General features: G+C 33.5%; 1 protein-coding gene across 4 annotated transcripts in view; it reads right to left on the reverse strand.

The window, feature by feature from the left end:
* Herc4 (HECT and RLD domain containing E3 ubiquitin protein ligase 4) overlaps positions 1-19,454 on the reverse strand; it is a 116,219-nt gene that overhangs the window by 62,970 nt on the left and 33,795 nt on the right. For all 4 annotated transcript variants that reach the window (XR_007108809.1, XR_007108810.1, XM_047553513.1 and 1 more), the window contains exons 5-8: positions 15,229-15,305; positions 11,698-11,919; positions 10,321-10,412; positions 7,240-7,370 (exon numbers count right to left, since the gene is read on the reverse strand). Coding sequence is in view for 2 of the 4 variants with exons in the window: in XM_047553513.1 (XP_047409469.1) it covers positions 7,240-7,370; positions 10,321-10,412; positions 11,698-11,919; positions 15,229-15,305 (522 nt within the window). In the remaining 2 variants the exon portion in view is untranslated. The remainder of the gene's footprint in view (positions 1-7,239; positions 7,371-10,320; positions 10,413-11,697; positions 11,920-15,228; positions 15,306-19,454) is intronic.

The raw sequence follows: 19,454 nt of genomic DNA on the forward strand, positions 1-19,454 counted from the left end.
GAGAAAAACATGTTATAATTCCAACAACTAGAAAATGAGCGCTTGACAAACTGGAACACACTTTTTACAGTAAAAATAAACAAAACTACAAAAAAACTGACAAAGTAGGAAGAAACAGAGAAAAATTACCCTAACATAAGGAAAGCTAATGAAAACCCAACAGTGGACTGCCAAAAGTGGTGGGCTAAAGGAAAGTTGCATTCCTCGTTGCTCTGTGGCTCGGGATTTAAGCAGGAGTATTGCTTCTAAGCGACGAGGGTGAAAACACGATTTCACTAAAACTCAATATTGGACAGAGTGTCTTAGAGACTAAGAAATTTGGGCACATTAAACAAAGAAGATAGACCACATTAGCCAGCAGGAGCAGTAACTATACTGGTTCAACACAGATGTAGTGATAACACAGAGTGAAAAGTAACAGATTTAGTACGAAAAACCTGACATCAGAAAGGCAGTCTACCTTTAGCTAATTCAGAGGCTGTACTGTGCACTGGTGCTTAAAAAGTGCCCAGTGTTTGAGTGGTTAGCATATTATGTAAAGTTCTCAGATTGATCTCTATATCCACAGGCATTAGTTCTGCAATTTGTTGAGTTAATCAACTACTTTGATGATGATGATGGATCTCCTTGGGTACTTAAATATTTTTTTGTGGGAGGGGAAGATTCTGGGAATTAAACCTATAATGAGCTATTCTTGCCTGGGAGTTCTTCATATGCATCCTTTTCAAAAATATACGATCTGATCAACCTTTGCTTCTAAGTACTAAACCATTAGGACAGGTCTTATAATAGCAGATCAACTTGGATATTTTACTCTATGTTATAATTTGGAGCTTTGCATGAATATTGTGGTAGATGCAGTTCAGATATTGTATTGGGTGCTTCCTCTGTGTAAACTCAATGCTCTCAGAAGCAAAACTCCACATCCAAGATATTTTAATAAACTATATGTTCCATTAAAAAAAAAAGTGCCCAGTGTTTCCCAACTGGCCATGGGGAGCTGAGCCCAGCACCACCCTGGGGCAGCCATACTGCAGCTCCTGTTGTGGAAGCCGGGAGATCTCAGCAAACATGCCTATGCTGTCTCAGCAAGTAACTACAGTGCAGGCTAGGCTGTACCTAGTGGAACAGAAGCAAAACAGACACAGAGAATATATTACCCAGGAAGATGCAAATTGGAAAAGCAAAGGGAAGCCCAACTTGCTTCACCCTCTGAGTCTGGCAGTTCACGTGACCAGATAAAGTAAGCCAGGAATTTGAACAAGTAAATGTGAATACACTTAGGGACTAAGCCTGGGAAGGGGTTGAAGGATTGGCCCTCCCACCCCAGGGGTAGAATTCTTGGGAGGCTCCTGAGATTCAGACTCCCAGCAGAGATCAGCAACCACCAGGCCCTAACCCTAACATCTCTCCAGAGCAGACACCACACAACAAAACACCTAAGGTCTGAATAGACCTAAGCCCCACCATAGAATTCCCTTCATATAGAACTCTGCAGCAGAGTGCATCCATCTGGTCTCTGCAGACAAAACTTCACCTGACAATACTTCACATCCATCCATTCTACCTCATACTGGGAAAAGAGAAGCTGAGAATTATTTGAACCAACTATGGTCTTAGGCTACTCCAAGTAGCAGCTTGGTGAGCACCACAAAAGGAGGAAGGGGTTAATAATCCTCAACCCTTGCTCTCACTCTAAGATCTGAAGAAGAAATTGAAAGAAAGATAGACACAGACAGTGACCATCTATTCTTGTCCACTATTTTGACCACCTCAGTGGAAATGATTCCTTAATTTTTCATTAAGAATCTTTTTTCTTTTTATTTTTTATTTTTGTGTATGTTTTGCTGGGCAGATTGGTTCATGGGTATATATTACATGTTTATTTCTTTTTTCCTCATTTTTAGCATTTTTAAAAGTAATTATTTTTCCTTGCTTTGTCTTTTGAGGGTTAGGGTTTTTGATTAGTATATTCTGGCTTTGTTTTCTATTGTTTTCATTGTTTCTCTTATTTCTCTCTCTCTCTTCTGGTAACAGCCGAATTCTATTACTCTTTCACTCTCCCTTCACTTTGTTACTTCTATTTTTTCTACTTCCTTATAACCATTACATGCTACATGTTTTCTGCATTTCTCTTATCACTTTTTGAAATTGTAAACTCTTTTCTACTTTTCTATAACATTTTTTTCTCTTAATTAACTGCATTCTTACCACTTTTACCACTAATTGGTTCATATAACTCCTGCCCCCCAACATTAATGCCTGTGGATGGCACAGTTGACACCTGCTGTTTGCTTTCATGCCAGATAGTTAATGGTTACTATTGTTTTTGCTATTGACAACCGCTGTCCCTATCATTTGTTTTTTGTGGCAATTAACATTGTAGATATCATGGTAGGAACCAAGTATTTAGTTTAATGTTATAAATTGTTTGCATTGGTTGTTGCTGTTGATTGTTTGCCCCTACTCTGTGATGTGCTGGAACCTACAGGGACACCGCAAGTTCACAGGGTAGAAACTCTACTGCTGAAATCAAGTCAATCAAAAACACACCTTGCTCTACACACGAATTAATGACACTCAATCTTCAGCTATATTTTAATACAAAAAAAAAAAACAAACAAACAAACAAAAAACAAAAAACCAGAAGAGACAAAAACCCAAACAAACAACCAGGCCCCAAGTACAAATGTCTAGAGGTAGGTCACCAGGTCTCACCTACAGAGAGCCAGTGCTATAGCACAAACAGAGAGAAATAAGCAAAGGCTTTGGATACCTCACCTACAAAGGAGTCTCAATCTAGATCACTCTAGGACACTTTAGCCAGTAAAGACTGTGCCTTAAAAAGGTCTACACATAAGAGTAGGAAAGAAATCCTTCCCACCAGTTGCAAAAAAAACCCAACATAATACAATATGAAAAAACAAGCTAAGACAATACCTTCTAAAGTTCATAATTCACCAGCAAATGACCCAAAAAACATTGAAGTGGATGAAATGTCAGATAAGAAATTCAAAGAACCATTATAAAAATGATCAATAAATTCCAAGGGAACACAGAAAAGCAATTGAATTAAAGGAACTCAGTAAAGAATATGAATGAGAAATTCAATGAGGAGACAGAAATATTGAAAAAGAACCGAACAGAAATCTTGGAAATGTAAACCATAATAAATCAAATAAAATGTTCAGTTGAAAGTCTCTCCAATGGAGTAGACCATGCTAAAGACAGAATCTCAGAGCTGGAAGACACAGTGGCCAGCACTGAACATTCAGACAGTATTTTAAAGAAAGACAAAAAGAAAGGAAAAAAGTAACTGTGATCAGACTATATAAGAACTCTAGGAAAACATTAATAGATGAAATTTAAGAATCACTGCAATTTAGGAGGGTTGTGCAATAATGAGCTAGTAGAATGAACAAATTCTTAAGGGAAACATTAACAGAAAGTTTTCCAAACCTTCAGAATGAGATGGACCATCCAGATACGGGGGGCATTCAGAAACCCAAAGAGACAAAATTTAAAAAGAACTACTCTACAACACATCATAATTAAAATGCCTAACATACAGACCAAGGATAGAATTTTAAAAGCCTCAAGAGTAAACTGTCAGGTCAAATTTAGAGGCAAGTCACACATGGTGGCGAGGCTTTAAGCAACTCAACAAAATCCTGTTTCTAAATTAAAAAAAAAATCAAAATTAAAATTAAAAATTAAAAAAAATAATTTAGAGGCAAGTCAATGAGAATCTCTTCGGATTTCTCAGCACAAACTGGACAAGCCAGGAGGGCTTGGAACGATGTGTTCCAAGTCCTGAAAGAAAATAACTGTCAAGCAAGACCGCTGTATACAACATAACTATCCTTCAAAATCAAAGATGAAATAAAAACCTTCCAAGATGAGAAGAAATTATAAGAATTCATAACTATAAAACCCACACTGTAGAACTTAAATAAATACTGCACACAAAGGAAATAAACATCAGAGTTCACAAAAGAACAAATATCATTTGGAAAAGTAGTTAAGCAAATGAAAAACAGAACCAAATTAAACATGATAAATAAATCAAAATGGGAGGAATTAATAAACATCCCTCTATATAAAACGGAATGCAAACGGGTCTTCACTCTCCAAATAAAAGACACAGGCTGGAAAAATGGATTAAAAAATAATACCCAAGTAAATGTTGTTTGCAAGAGACGCAACTTACAGGTAAAACACAGTCACAAGCTGAAAGTAAAAAGATGAAAATTGATACACCATGCAAATAGAGCCCCCAAATAAGCAGGAGTAGCTACTCTTATATATGATAAAACAGATTTCATACCAAAATTAATCAGAAGAAACAAAAAAGGTCACTTCATATTGGTAAAGGGAACAATCCAACAAGATAAAACAATAATATTTATGCCCCAAACATGGGTGTAACTAACTACATAAGAGACACTACTCAAATTAAAGGCTCAGATAGATTCCAATATAATGATACTGGGTGAATTCAACACACTTCTTTCACCTTTGGATAGGTCATCTGGACATAAACTCAGTAAAGACTCTTTGGACCTGAAAATATTATAAATCAAATGGACCTAACAGACATCTACAGAATATTCATTCAACAACAGCCAAATACACTTCATTCTCAGCAGCTCATGGAACCTTCTCCAAAATAGACCATACATTTAAGCCACAAAGCAATCTAGAAAATACAAGAAATTGATACAAGAATTGACAAAGGTACCAAAAACACCGGAGAAAAGAAAACCTTTTTAACAAATGGTGTTGGGACAATTGGTTATTCATATGGAGAAGAATAAAACTAGACCCTTATCTATCACCCTGCACAAACACCAACTAAAACTTGGTCAAAGATCTCAGAATTAGACCTATGCAGCTCCTAGAAGAAAACGTAGTGTCAACATTCCAGATTTTAGGCACATGCTTCGACTTTCTCAATAAGACACCTAAAGCTCAGGAAATAATGCCAAGAGTTAATAAATGGGATGGCCCTCAAATTAAAAAGCTTCTGCACGGCAAAGAAAACAATTAATGTGAAAAGATAACCTGTAGAATGGGAGAAAAATCTTTGCTAGCTACTCTTATGACACAGAGGATTAATGTCTAAACTATATAAGGAGTTCAAAAACTGAACAAAAAAAATCAATTAATAAATGAACAAATGAATTAAACAGACACTTCTCAAAAGATATACCTATAAAAATGTTAAACAAAATCATATTCAGAGAACATCATATTCAAAGGTCAAGGATCACTGATCACAAACAAGGTAAAGATTCCCACTTTCAACATTTCTATTCAACACAGTCCTGATGGTCAAGCCAGAACAATTTGGCAGGAAATAAAAAGCAAAGTGGAAATGGAGAAGTAAAATTATACATGTAGGCAGCTGAAATCACTGTATATGTAGAACACTCTATAAAGTATACACGCGCGCACACACACACACACACACAAAACCCATCTGTTACGATAAAGCAAATTCTGCAAAGCAGCAGCATAGAAGCTTAAAGAAAATAAGCATCCCATGTTCATGGACAGAAGACTGTATTAAGATAATTACTTATGATAAAAAAAAGCAAGGTACAGATTCTATATAAATAACTGTTAAAATTCTAACAATTTTTGCAGAAATAGAAAAGCCCACCCTAAAATTCCTATGGCATCGAGAGATTACAATAGTTAAGATGGTTTTGAAAAGGAAAAAAAAGTTGGTGAACTCACACTTTCTGGTCTCAAAACTTACTACAAAGGTGTAAGTAATGAAAACAAAGTGGTCTGGCATACAAACCAATGGAACAGAATAGACAACCTAGAAATAAATTCTAGTTTAATATGTTCAAATGATTTTCAACAAGTGTGCCAAGAACAGTCAATGGGGGAAAGGTCAATCTTTTTTATATGAATGGTCAGGGAAAATTGGACGTCTATTTACATGCTAAGAATGAAGGTGAACCCTTATTTCATACCACATACAAAATTAAATCCAAATGAGTCACCCATCTAAATCTAAAAGCTAAAATTATAAAACTTAGAAGAAAACAGGGTAAAACTGGAGTCCGTGATCACTTCTTAGATATGACCCAAAAGACATAGGCAACAAAGAACAAAGTAGATGAATAGGACTTTATGAAAAATAAAAATTTTTGTGCATCAAAAGATACTATTAGGGCTGGGGTTGGAGCTCAGTGGTAAGAGCTTGCCTAGCATGTGTGAGGCACTGGGTTCTATCCTCAAGACCACATAAAAATAAATAAATGAACAGATAAAGTTAAAAAAAAAAAAGACACTATTAGGAGCAGTGGTACATGCCTGTATTCAACTACTCAAGAACCACATGAAGGCCAGGAGCCTGGGGTCAGTGTAGACAACACAGCAACACCCTCATAAAATACACATTGTAAAGATAATAAAGAAATAATTTATCCAAAAGGATTGGGGGAGACACTATCAACATAATACAAGGGCAACCCAAAGAATGGAAGAAAACAGCTCTAAAGCTTATATTTGAGAGAAGATGAACATCCAGAACACAGAGAAAACTCTTAAATCCCAAACCTGGGTTCAAAAACTAGGAATAGAATTTGAACATTTCCCCAAAGATGTACAATAGTCAATAAGCACATCAAAAAATACTTAGCAACAGTAAACATCAGGGAAATGCAAATCAGAACCACAATGAGATACCACCTCCCACCTACCACAGGGGCTACTTGAAAAGACAAACTGGGAGAGGGGTGGGAATGAGAAAAACCATAGAATGGATCGACATAACTTGCCTATGTTCAAATAGAATACATGATTAGTGTAACTCCACATCATGAACAACCAAAACATGGCAAGTTTTTCTCCATGTATGTATGATAAGTCAAAATACATTCTACTGTCATATATAACTAAAAAGTACAAATTAAAAAATAAAGAAAAAAGAAACTAACAAGTATTCTTAAGGATATGGATAAAATGGAAACCTGTGAACTGTTGGAAATATATAATGATATAGCCACTGTGGAAAACAGTAGAATAGTTCCTAAAAGAAACAAAAATATAACCACTACATAAAAGATGGCTCTCCTTTACTGATGATTCCTTAACATCAAATTAAGCATTCAGGGGGAAATGTTTCATCTCAGATTACTAAATACCTATAACAATTTACTAAACAATCCCTAAAGAATCATAGTACCAAGACCAAAATACTCGTTTTCTGTAACACCTTACCTTCCACAAGCAATCTGAGTGACAATGCTCCCCATAAGTTCAAAAACTTTCCTTGGGTTTATTTCATGACTGGTAGAGTTATGACCCAACTGACCATACCCTCCAGCTCCAAAAGTAAACACTCCACCTTCCTAAAAAAAAAGACAAAACCATTTAGTACAAGGTCTAATACAAGAAAATAACTGATCTTCAGAAAAATAAGCTGATCTTAAATATGGACTCAATTTTGTCTCTTACATTGTCTTCAAAATTTAACAATTAACAGATGATTCGTTCAAGAATATAAAATGTCTTCAAACTAAGAGAATTCCAGGTTGAAGGGTATATAATTATCACATACTTTACAAAATTAAAAACATCAAACAACTTAATGTTTTGGTTTTTTTTTTCTTTTTTCAATTTCTTGCTGATTAGTTATTTTCATTGCCTTACCATCATTGTACTCTTGGATTCAAAGTACACTTTTATAAAGTTTCACGAATACCTAAAAATAGTACCATTTTCAGCTTGAAAGCTAGTTATGCTTCGAAAATAAATCTCTGCATAAAGTGCATTCAACCAGAGCGCACAAATAAAGTATTTTAAGCACATAGTGCAATAATATAGATGTTCTTAAATTTTTTATTATAAAAACATGTAAGTGGATTAGAGGTTATGTATTTTAAAAAATAACCTATGATGAAACAGAACCACCATCAGTATTTTTCATTTCAACCACGTTTCTTCACAGCTGTAGCTATATATGCAATTTTATATCCTTTTATCACCTAAGAGCACAATTTTTATATATTCCAATATAAACCAATTTTCCTTTTTAAAATTTATAAAGTATCAAATGTATAAAAGTAGAAAGAAAATATAATTTTTATATAGCCATCACTCATTTACAGTAAGAGGCAAAAGGATGGAATCTTATTATATTTATGCCTCCTCTTTACCTTTTTGAAGAGTACTTTATGTGAAAAAACAAGCACGGAATGCTTTAAATTTGTGGTCATCAAATCAATTTCCACATATAGGTGTATGAATATATGCAATGGTATAAGTCTCTAACAAATGCTATTACCACACTCACAAAATTAATACTAATTTCTTAAATCATCTAAAATCCAGGCCATGTTTTGTTTTTAATTTTTGCTTTTTGCAGTACTGGGGCTCACTCTCAGGGCCTCATGGATACTCAGGCAACCGTTCTACAAATGAGTTATATCCCAGTCCTTTTTATTTTCAGACAGGGTCTCATCAGGTTGCCCAGGCTGGCCTCAAACTTCTTATCCTTCTGCCTCAGTCTCCCAAGTAGCTGGGATTACAGGTGTGCAATTGTGGCATTGTTTTAAAAGCAAAATTATGACCGTTGATATAAAATTTCATTATCTCTGGGGTAGATTCTTAAGTGGGATTGCTAAGTCAAAAGGTTTATCTATATGATTTACATAATGAATTTGCAAATGAACTTTAAAAAATTTCATGTTTACAGTGGTGTCTTCAAACTCATTAACGCTGCATGTCTTTCCACTTATTGTTTTTTTAATCAGTTTTTAAATCTTTCCTAATGTAAGTTTTCTTAATGTTGTCATCCTAATGTAGGTTATGCATAAGGAAGTTGCTTCATAAAGCAATGCTAATCTATGCACAAGAAATTCTTGCACAAAAGTAAAAGATACATAGATATGGAACATATATTCTAACTTAAAGGAAAATAAAATATTTACTTTGGGGATTTTTAAACCTAGTTTTCTTTAAAATAATGTATACTAAAAATTCTAGTGAACAAACATCACCAATCTTTTTCTTCTGAAAGATGTATGCAGAAGATTGGTAGAAAAAGCATTTTTTAAACTTCCAATAGATAGTGACTATCCTGGGACAGTAAATGGTTACTTGATAGACTGAATTTGAAAACCATTATTAGACTTCTATTACAAAATTGCCATACAAAACATCTTTACATTTTGACATAAAATATTTTTAGTCATTTCTACATAGCATTATTTCTTCCAAATATCAGACAGAATGACTAAAACTTATAAAACTTGCCAAAATTATTAAAATAAGACTTCACTTATTACATTTGTAATTTAAATGATTTTTTAAAAATCAATAAAATATAACAGGATTGGCAAGTACTTACAGTAAAAGTTTTCTTACGAACAGCTAGTAAGATAAAATATTTAAACATTAACTTTTATAATTGGTCATTTTTTCAAAGTTCACTAAATTTGACAATGACTAAGAATAATCTTTGTCACGTCAAAATTCCCAACATGAGAATAAGAGTTCAGAATTTGAAAGCCTATTAAAAGGTAATTCCTTCTTAATTTTATCTATTCTGCAGGACAAAGATAAAGAAATAAAAGTACCATTTTCTAATTTAGTCAATGAAAACCTTGTCAAATTCTTTAAGTTCACACGAATGACTACAATAAATAATTTTTCAGTTAAGGTTAATGGAATGGGTTTTTTTTTTTTTCCTATTGCTTTTCATTTTCGGTGCTGGGAATTGGTGTTCTCTCATGCTAGGCAAGAGCTCTACCAGCCCAAATAGTTTCATTTTCATTTAACTTCTAGTCACTAGAAAACTAAGCAGTGCTGATAGTGAATTGGCACGTACCCAAGAAAGTGAGAGGTGAAAAGTTTAAAGTCATCGACAAACTATGTTGAAAGTTCATTATAACTGCACAATACTCAGGCTATGAATAACAGAAATTCAGTATCCTCTACTACATTATAAAATATAAGTCAAATAGAAATTAAATTCAAATTAGGTAAAGCTTTGTAATATAAATGGAACTGATACACATAGCACAGCAAACCTGATGAACTAAATGGGATATTTTTTTCAAAAATATTACTGAACCAGTTATGTCATGTAACTGCTGACAATTCATATTTTATAATATTAAAGCTGAAATTAAGGCAAGTTGTTTTCAAGAATAAATAATATCTAGCTTTTTTAACTAGATAAGCTATTTTTGAAATACCAATATCAACTTCAAGTTTTAATACAAAAATCATGAAACATTCACTAATTATGAAAGAACTATTATGAGTAAAAATAACAAAGTTTTAGAAGTATAATACCTTGGTTAGCGCAGCTGTATGATCTTCTCCGCAACAAATATAAACTATTTTCTGAGATCTTAGTGACTTTAGTAAATTAGGAACATACCTATCTGAAAATCCAACAAGAGAGGTTAACAATATTTTTTAAATTGAAATTCTTTTAAATGTGTTTTCTCTATAGCTGCCCAAGCTCAGAAGAGTGATGACTGAGTAATTTTAACTGAGTCAATGATTTTATAGTACAAGCCTACTAACTTGGGTTCCTAGGCCTGCCTATTCACGCTACTGTGATAAAGTAAGGATTTAAAGAGTTAAGTGTTAAGCAACCTATATGCCAATATGCACAGAACTCAGCAATCAAGGAAGTTAAAATTTATTTAACTGCTTCTCATTTTCTATATGTACATTCTTTATATTTGCCTTGTGATTATGCTCACAGGACTCTACTTAGCAGCCTGAAAACCCTACTTTCAGCTATTCTGTAGCAGTAATGACATATACTGTCCTATTATAGCATATTTTTCTTATATAGAATTATTATTTAATTTTTTGAGGGTATTAGCATTATCAGTTGTTCACTGATCGACAACTTACTTTTATCCATTTCAGTCATCACAATTATGCTGAACTTTGTGAAATTAACAGTTTTTGTATGTCACATATTGGCTAACCAACTACAGTTATGAAAAAAATCAGATCCAAGATCCTGATTGTTTCACTGAATCTTTTTTTTTTTTTTTTTTTTTTTTTTTTTTTTTGTGGTGCTGGGGATTGAACCCAGGGCCTTGTGCTTGCCTGGCAAGCACTCTACCGACTGAGCTATTTCCCCAGCCCCCATGATTGTTTCAGATAGTTAAAATTTCTTACAAGTCAAAGTATGTTATTTTCAAGACTCTAGCATCAGTGTCAAAAGAGAAACCAACCAAAAAAGTAATTTAATAACCCCAGATCAAGTAAATATTTCTCCGAAACACACAGATTTAGCATTCAGGTTACTTTCCCTGAGGTTTTTGTTTTGTTTTGTTTTGTTTTGGTGGAGGGGCAGAGTCGTGGAAAGCACCCAGTCCCTTCCCAGAATAATTTTAGTTTCTTTCCATTGATGGTAGTCAATAATGAAACATGCTGGTTATTACCAATTTGAAGTAATACTCTTTAACTGTCCTTTAAGAACATCCAAAAATGTTGTCTAGATATACTTTCTATAATTTACAATAAAATTTTTTTTTGGTATCCCCACCATTCCTCCAAAATGCTATCAAAAGGTATTTTTAAATGAACAACTCAGTCTTATTATCTGAAGATTTGGGCACATTTTCTCTAACACACTAAGAATTCACTCATTCAACTCAAAAGATCATGTCTTTTAAAAAATACATTTGAACTATGAGAACCTACCATTTTCATCATTAAGACCTAGCTGACCAAATTTGTTGCGTCCCCATCCAAAGATAGCTCCAGAAAGGGTAAGTACAAAACTATGGGCTCCTCCAGCTGCCACTTGCATGAACGGAATTCCAAGCAAAGACTTAATCAATTGTGGTGAAGCTTGCTTTTTACTGTCAATGCCTAAACCCAATTGGCCATATTTATTCTGTCCCCAGCAAAAAACTTCACTTGCTGTAAAACAAAAACAAAACAAGCAAACAAGCAAATCACAAAATTATTAACAGAAAAAAATTTCATTTGAAGATCATCTGCTATTTGAGGACATTCTTCCTCTCAGTAGATGGAAACATACTCCTGGTTTTTAGCATTTAGGCTTATTTCTTATAAACATAAGAAACATAAATACTACCTAGAGCATTACTTACAAGAACATTTTACATTAATACATTTTAAGTATGATTAATTACACTGATGATCAATTACATAAGTAAGAGTAATCTCATCCTTACAATCCTCCACAAAGGACTATCTCTTTTTAATATTCCTCTATTTTAATATTCCTCAATGTCTCCCAAGAGGTACTCATCTAAGGCTCAAAACTTCAGTTATCAACTATATGCTGGTCACATTCAAAATCTATCACTAGCCCAAATCTCTCCTGAGCAAAAAGCTATACAACCCAGTGTTTACCTGACATTTATACTTGGATATGTCAAATGCACTTCTAACTCAGCATGTTCCAAACTGAACTCACAATCTCCACCCTATCTCCCACACCTCTTTTTAGTGTTGCCCATTTTCAGTGAATGACATAGCAACAGTAGCACACTAGGGAGCCATAATGAATAACCCCTTCTCTCTTACATCATACACATCCAAATCTATCGTGTATCACTAGGTTACATATAATTTTCTTTCTAAAAAAAAATATGACAAATAGGTCCATTCTTCACCATTGTAAGTGGTTATATAACAGTTTCCCCAGATTGTCTGTTTAACTTCCCCATTGCCAGACTATTTCACAACTTTAGACATCTTTTTATTTTTATTAAACCAACAATTGGCATTAAACTAGTTATGAGCTTCAATGCAAAGTATTTTTTTAAATTCCTACTACAAAATTGTACATACTTTCAGTGAGCTTCTACCAGGCACGTGCTTATAATTCTAGCAACTGGGGAGGCTGAGGCAGGAGGATCATAAGTTTGAGACCAGCGTCAGCAACTGAATGAGGCCCTAAGGAACTTAGACAGAACTTGTCTAAAATTAAAAAACTGAAAAGGACTGGGAATGTAGCTCAAAGGTAAAGAGACCGTGGGTCACGTCCTAGTACCAAATTAAAAAAAAAAAAAAAAAAAAAAAAAAAAACCCTAAGCTTCCCTCCAAAAACTCAAGTCCCTAAATTCTTCCAAGACAACTATTTCTACTCACTACTAGTAAGTCTTCTCAAAAGGGTTCTATACACATACAAGGAGACATTTACATATCTGAATAGAAACATTATTAAAAGGCAGATTTGATGATTTTGTTTGCCTGAAAAAAATTTTTTGGTGTTTTCTCATGCTCTTGGGACAACACTTTTAAGAATGCCTGTAGGGCTTTGTATGATCTGTTTCCAATCTTATTTCATACCTTCCCTCACTCACTATACTCTAATCATACTTGCCTTCCTTTAGATTTTTCAATAGCAGGTCCTCTCATACACATACTTGTTGTTCCCTCTGTCTAAACCTTCCCCTCATCTCTATCTGGTACACTTCTACTCTCTACCAGCATAAGTCTTCGTACCCAGATCACCCAGATTAAAGACAGTGCCCCCTATTAAATGTTCTAGATACTTCAAACTTTTTCTTTACAACCCTTATGGTAGTATATTATCATTATTTGTATGGCTATATCATGAGGGCCTGTGTATTGCTTATCACTATATACTGTAGTATACCTAATTCACATTAAATGTTCAACAAATTGTTAGATGACTGTCATACTGTGTAAAGCATAAAGCTATGTAAGAACCCCCCGCCAAAAAAAACCACACACAAATAAAAAAGATCAAAATGGAAAACTGCCCTAATTTGTATAATCTTGGGATCTAAATTTTGCTGGATCAACCTACCAAAATATCAAGAGGAGCCAGCAAAACAACAGTAAAGAATACAGAGATGCCATGTTCCTCAATGCCTACAGAAATCCAAATTCCTTAATATAATATTTAAGGTCCTTTTTAATACATTTCTACTTTTATTTCAGCCTTCTGACATATGTCTCCCATAACCTTAACAATACATAAAACCCAATGCCAATACTCAATCACATCACTTTCTTGGCTCCATGTCTTTACTAGTACTATCCCCTTAGTCAATACCCCAAACACTTAATATTTCTATAATTCTTAAATTCCATTTATCTTTCAAGACTCACCCCAAATAGCAATTCTCTCCTTATGCTACCAATTCTATCAATCAGAACTAATGACTTTCTATAAAGGATTTTATTTCCACCTTGATCAAACCATTAACTATTTTTTCCTTCCTCTAACTATTTGGATATCTGCCTCTCCCACTAGACGTTTTAGAGTCCCTAAAACTGTCTTGGTTTGTTTGTTTCCTCACAATTCTAGGCCAGGGTTTTATTCATAGATCACCCTAGACATTTACTGACTTTAATAATAGAATAACGATGATGATGATGATTTTAAAAAGTCCAGGAACTTATTTTAATAAGTGGTCCTAAAAGGAAGAAGAAGAAAAAGAAGAACAGGAAGAAGAAGAAGAAGAATGCCAGGTTCTTTACTAACCTATGTCCTAGTCCTCAGCTGGCATATGAAGATTAAGTCAAATAAGTAAGAGAGGAACACAAAGCCAACAGTATGTTTAGCTACCTTCTCTATTTTTTGTCACAAAAAATTTATATGTGAGGTTAAAATAAGACTGGAGGTCAATCCTCCCCAGCTATGAAAAAATAGCTTTTAATTGTGATGTGAAAAATTAGACATAAAAATCAATTTCATCACTATCACAAACAACTAAAAATGACACCATTCACAAACAGGAAAAAAAAATGAATACCTAAAGAAAAAAATCTAATCAAAGGGCTGAGGTTGTAGCGCAGTAGTAGAGTGCTTGTCTAGCATGTGTGAGGCACTTGGATTGATCCTTCGCACCACATAAAAATGAATAAATTATAAAAAGGTTAAAAATCTAACGATATATAAGATTTCTTCACATAAAACAAAATACTAAGAGAAGTTTTAAAAGACTTAAAAAAAAATGAAGAAAGATGTTCAAGATCCGAAAGACTCTTAAGGATCAATACTGTGAAGATTTTCCTCAAATTCATTTATGGACAACAAAATCTCTATCAAAATCCCAGCAGGTTGTTTCTCTAAGAAAACTGAAAAGCTAGTACTACAATTTACATGGGAATGAAAAGGATCAAGAAAAACCAGAACAATCTTGGAAAAGATTAAAAGTCAGAGGCCTTTCTGCTCAAAGCACCAAGTGATAAATTGGAAGAAAAGAAAATAAAAACAATGCTTACCTTTAGAAAGTGCAAGTGAATGATAGTAACCGCAAGCAACCTGTACTATCTGGATATCTGACAAACTTTTAATATTTCTAGAAAAGAAGAAAGAGCAGGATCAATTCCATTTAATAAATGGATCTTGAATTGCCACTTACTCATGCTATTTACTGAACATCTACTATGTGCAGAGTTTCATACTGACCTCAATCAAGGTCAATTTACCAAAAATTTATGTTAAAAAAAAAAAAAATCAGTAATCAATATCTAAATATAAAAAAGTAAAAGGTATGATAAAACACCCTCAAAAGACAATACTTATGCAAAGTGAACAATGTTCACATGTGAAATACTCCTCAGAGTGCTCTTAAATTCAGAATTTCCTTTTATTATAAATTTTTTAAAATCTGTACTGTGTGAAACTAGGCAATATATTTGTAAAATGTACATCATTTGTCTAAAATTGGTGTTTAGGTGTTCAGTCTAGTTTAATACATATTCTTCTTTATCAGATTCCTTAGAACCAATAAGGCTTCCTACCATGCTTTCCACCAAAATTCACAAATTATGAAATCTGCTCCTTTTAGGTCACCCTTCTGTTTACATCTCAATCAGTGACAATACTACTTAATAGGGAAATTCAATCAATTCACATTTATGATGATCACTGATACGTTAAATCTTATTTTCTGCCATCTTATTTTGTCCTAATACTTCTATAATCCCATCCCCCCTTTCTAATGTTTGCTAAATTGCAATGTAATTCTAAAACCTAACTGGAAAAAAAATTCCCAAAACTTGATTAACCTTGTGCATCAAACCAACCCAAATCATCTTTAATACTTTTCCTTTACCTGATCTTTCTACTGTTTTTCCTGAATGAATGTTTTCAAGGAAAAAAAGGGGGGGCAGGGGAAAGAAACATGTTTCTTATTTCCCTTTACCTGATACTGCCATCTGACCTGATTCTGCCAAATGAGAGTCCAGAGCAAGTTCTGAATAGAGTGTCGATACCCATGATTTTCGGGAAGCAGCTTCAGCAAATCAAATTGTGAGCAGGAAAAAGGAGAGTTACTCTAATTCCATATTGTTTTATTAGATATATTTTTATTTAGTGGATTTATGTTCTTAACTACAAAGCTTGAGAGTTTGTACTGCTAAAATTTAGCAGAATCCAACAAATTAGCAGGATCCAATGTACCTTCAAATTTTCAAAGGTAACAAAATGCCTTTTCCTTTTTTGCAATACCAAAATTAAACACTGGTAATGCAGAAAGAATTAGGAATGAAAAATACATAGAAATTACAACTATGCATTTATTCTTAGTAAATAGTAATATTTACTTCTATTATTATGTGTACAGAAGCATCTTATGTAGATCTGTTAACTGTACTTAATATTTTGAAAAAAAATAATAATAATTCCAGTTATCAGCTCCAACTTCCAATATCAAACATTTCTAAATACTACATTTTCATAAGACACTATGTTTTTCTCCTTCACAGCATGTTATTACTAATTACAGTATACACAGTATTCATTTAATGTTAATCTCTTCTGCTAAATAGTAAATTCTATAAAGGGAGACTATATATTTTATATGCATGAAAATCCCTAATACCTACCATAGTACTTGGCAAATACTATGTAAGGAATGCACTGTTAAAGAATAAATGAACCTGTAAATTCTTGGAGGCCTTAGTATTAATTAGTCATAAAGTTTACCAAAATCTTCTGAATCTGCATAGCAATTTAAACTCAGTGACTCTTCTTTCCAAAATACTGCCCTATAACACAAATGCTAATTTCTTTAGCCATATATACTATGCAAAGAAACACATTCTACTGTGGCATTACTATGTTGAAGAAAACAGTATCTCCTTTCAAATTCCAATAGATTTATTAATACACTAACAATAGAGATGGGCATTTGCTTTGTTTCTTTAGCTTTCAGAAATTTCTAAAAAAAATTATTGTGAATGGTAATAATTCACTACATTGTTTTCTCAAGTTCCATTTTCCCTAGATAACAAATTAGAAAATACTTGATTACAACAGAATTTTATAGAATTCATCACAAGTAAATTTTTAATATTTTTGATAATGAAGATAAAAACCAAAACCATAATGACCACATTAATGTAAATAGAAATAAAGATGTAAAATGGGACATGAAAAATTCAAACTGTGGGGTGGAATGGTGTCAAGGGTAGTATTTTTTAGTAGTTTTTTCTTATCTTTACAATCATGTTAAGGTGCTATCATTTCAGCATAGTTGCTATACCAAAAGGTGTTTTTATGGTAAGCCTCATGGTATCCACAAAAATCTACAGAGACAACCAAAATCAGCAAGGAATCAAAACACACTACCAGAGTAAATCACATAATCACAAAGGAAGACTGTAAGAGTAAGAAAGCAAAAAACAAACAAATGAACAAACAAAAAAGAACTGCAATAACACCAGAAAACAAATTACAAAATGGCTATAGTTAAGACCTTACCACCTATTGATAATTACCTTCAACATCAATGGATTAAAAAATTCTCAGGTTAAAAGATACAAAGTGACTGAATGGATTTAAAAAAAAGAAAAAAAAAAAAAAAAGGAAAAAATAAGACCCAACTAAATGTTTATAAGAAACTTCACCTCTGAGGACACATCTACACAGAAAATAAAGGGATGTAGTAAGATATTCCACAAAGGAATCCAAAAGGAGGAGTAGCCATTCCTATCAGATAAAATCGACTGTAAATCAAAAGCAATAAAGAGACAAAGGTCATTACGTAATGATAAAGGTGTCAACCATCAAGAGGAAATAATGATTCTAAATACATATGTGCATAATATAGGGGGACCAAATGTAAAAGCAAGTATTAATAGGGAAAGACAGATTGCAATAAAATAACAGTAAGGGACTTAACTGTCCCACTTTCAGCAATGGATATCTCACTCAGACAAAAAGTAAACAGAGAAAGAGCAGAATTAAATTGCACCCTACACCAAATGAACCTAAAAGACATCTACAGGACACTCCAACCAACACATGCAGAACACACTCTCTCCTCATCAAAAGGTGGAACAGTCTCCAGAGCAGATCATACAATAGGCCATAAAACAAATCTCAAGAATTTTTTTCAAAACTGAAATTAAGCTAAGAATAGTGGCACACACCTGTAATCCCAGAAGCTCCAGAGGCCGAGGCAGGAGGATTTCAAGTTCAAAGCCAGCCTCAGCAACTTAGTGAGAGCCTAAACAACTCAGTGAGACCCTGTCTCTAAATAAAATACAAAAAAAGGCTGGGGATGTGACTCAGTAGTTAAGTGCCCCTGGGTTCAATACCTGGTACAAATAAGAAAAAAAATCATAAATACCAAAAAAAAAAAAAAAAAAGCCTAGAAATCAGTAATAAGAAAGACTTTGGAAACTCAAACAAGTAAAAACAAATCCCATCATCATGTACAATTATAAAGCACCAAAAAAAAAAAAAAAAAAATACATGAAACAAAATAATTTGGAAATTATATAAACACACTGAAAGTAAGTAAGTTTCTTTTTTTTGTGGAGGGGTGACATGGGGGATTGAACCCAGGGCCAGCATTCTACCACTGAACCACATCCCCAGCCCACAAGGAGCTTATTTTTGAACAACCAATGGATCAGGGAAGAAATCAAAAAGAAAATTTAAAAATCTCTTCAAACAAATGAAAATTGAGACACATGACAAAACCTATGTAAGACAATAAAAACAGTACTAAGATAGGAATTTTTAAACAATCAACATCTATATTTAAAAAGCAGAAAGAACTCAAATAACCTATTGCTGCATCTCACAGACTAAGAACAAGAGGAAAAAAAAAAAAAAAGGCCAGACTGGTGCTACCGCTCAGTGGTGGAGCACTTGCCTAGCACATATGAGGCACCGGTTTGATGCTCAGCACCACATAAAAATAAATAAACAAAATAAAGACATTGTGTCCATCTACAACTTAAACAAAAAGCTGAGCAGAAATAAATGAAACAGTGAAAAAGAAAAGACACAATGAAGAATTGGTTCTTTGAAAAAAATGAAGCCAACAAACCCTTAGTCGGAATAACTAAGACTAATTAAAAAAAAAAGAAGAAAAGAGAGACACTACAACGGACACCACAGAAAGGCTCAAAAGAGGTTATTATGAATGACTTTTCACTAACAAAATTTGATAATGTAGAATAAATGAACAAATTCCTGGATAACCACACCT

Source organism: Sciurus carolinensis, chromosome 5 (genome assembly GCF_902686445.1).
Source record: "Sciurus carolinensis chromosome 5, mSciCar1.2, whole genome shotgun sequence".
In the NCBI taxonomy this organism is placed as follows: domain Eukaryota; kingdom Metazoa; phylum Chordata; class Mammalia; order Rodentia; family Sciuridae; genus Sciurus; species Sciurus carolinensis.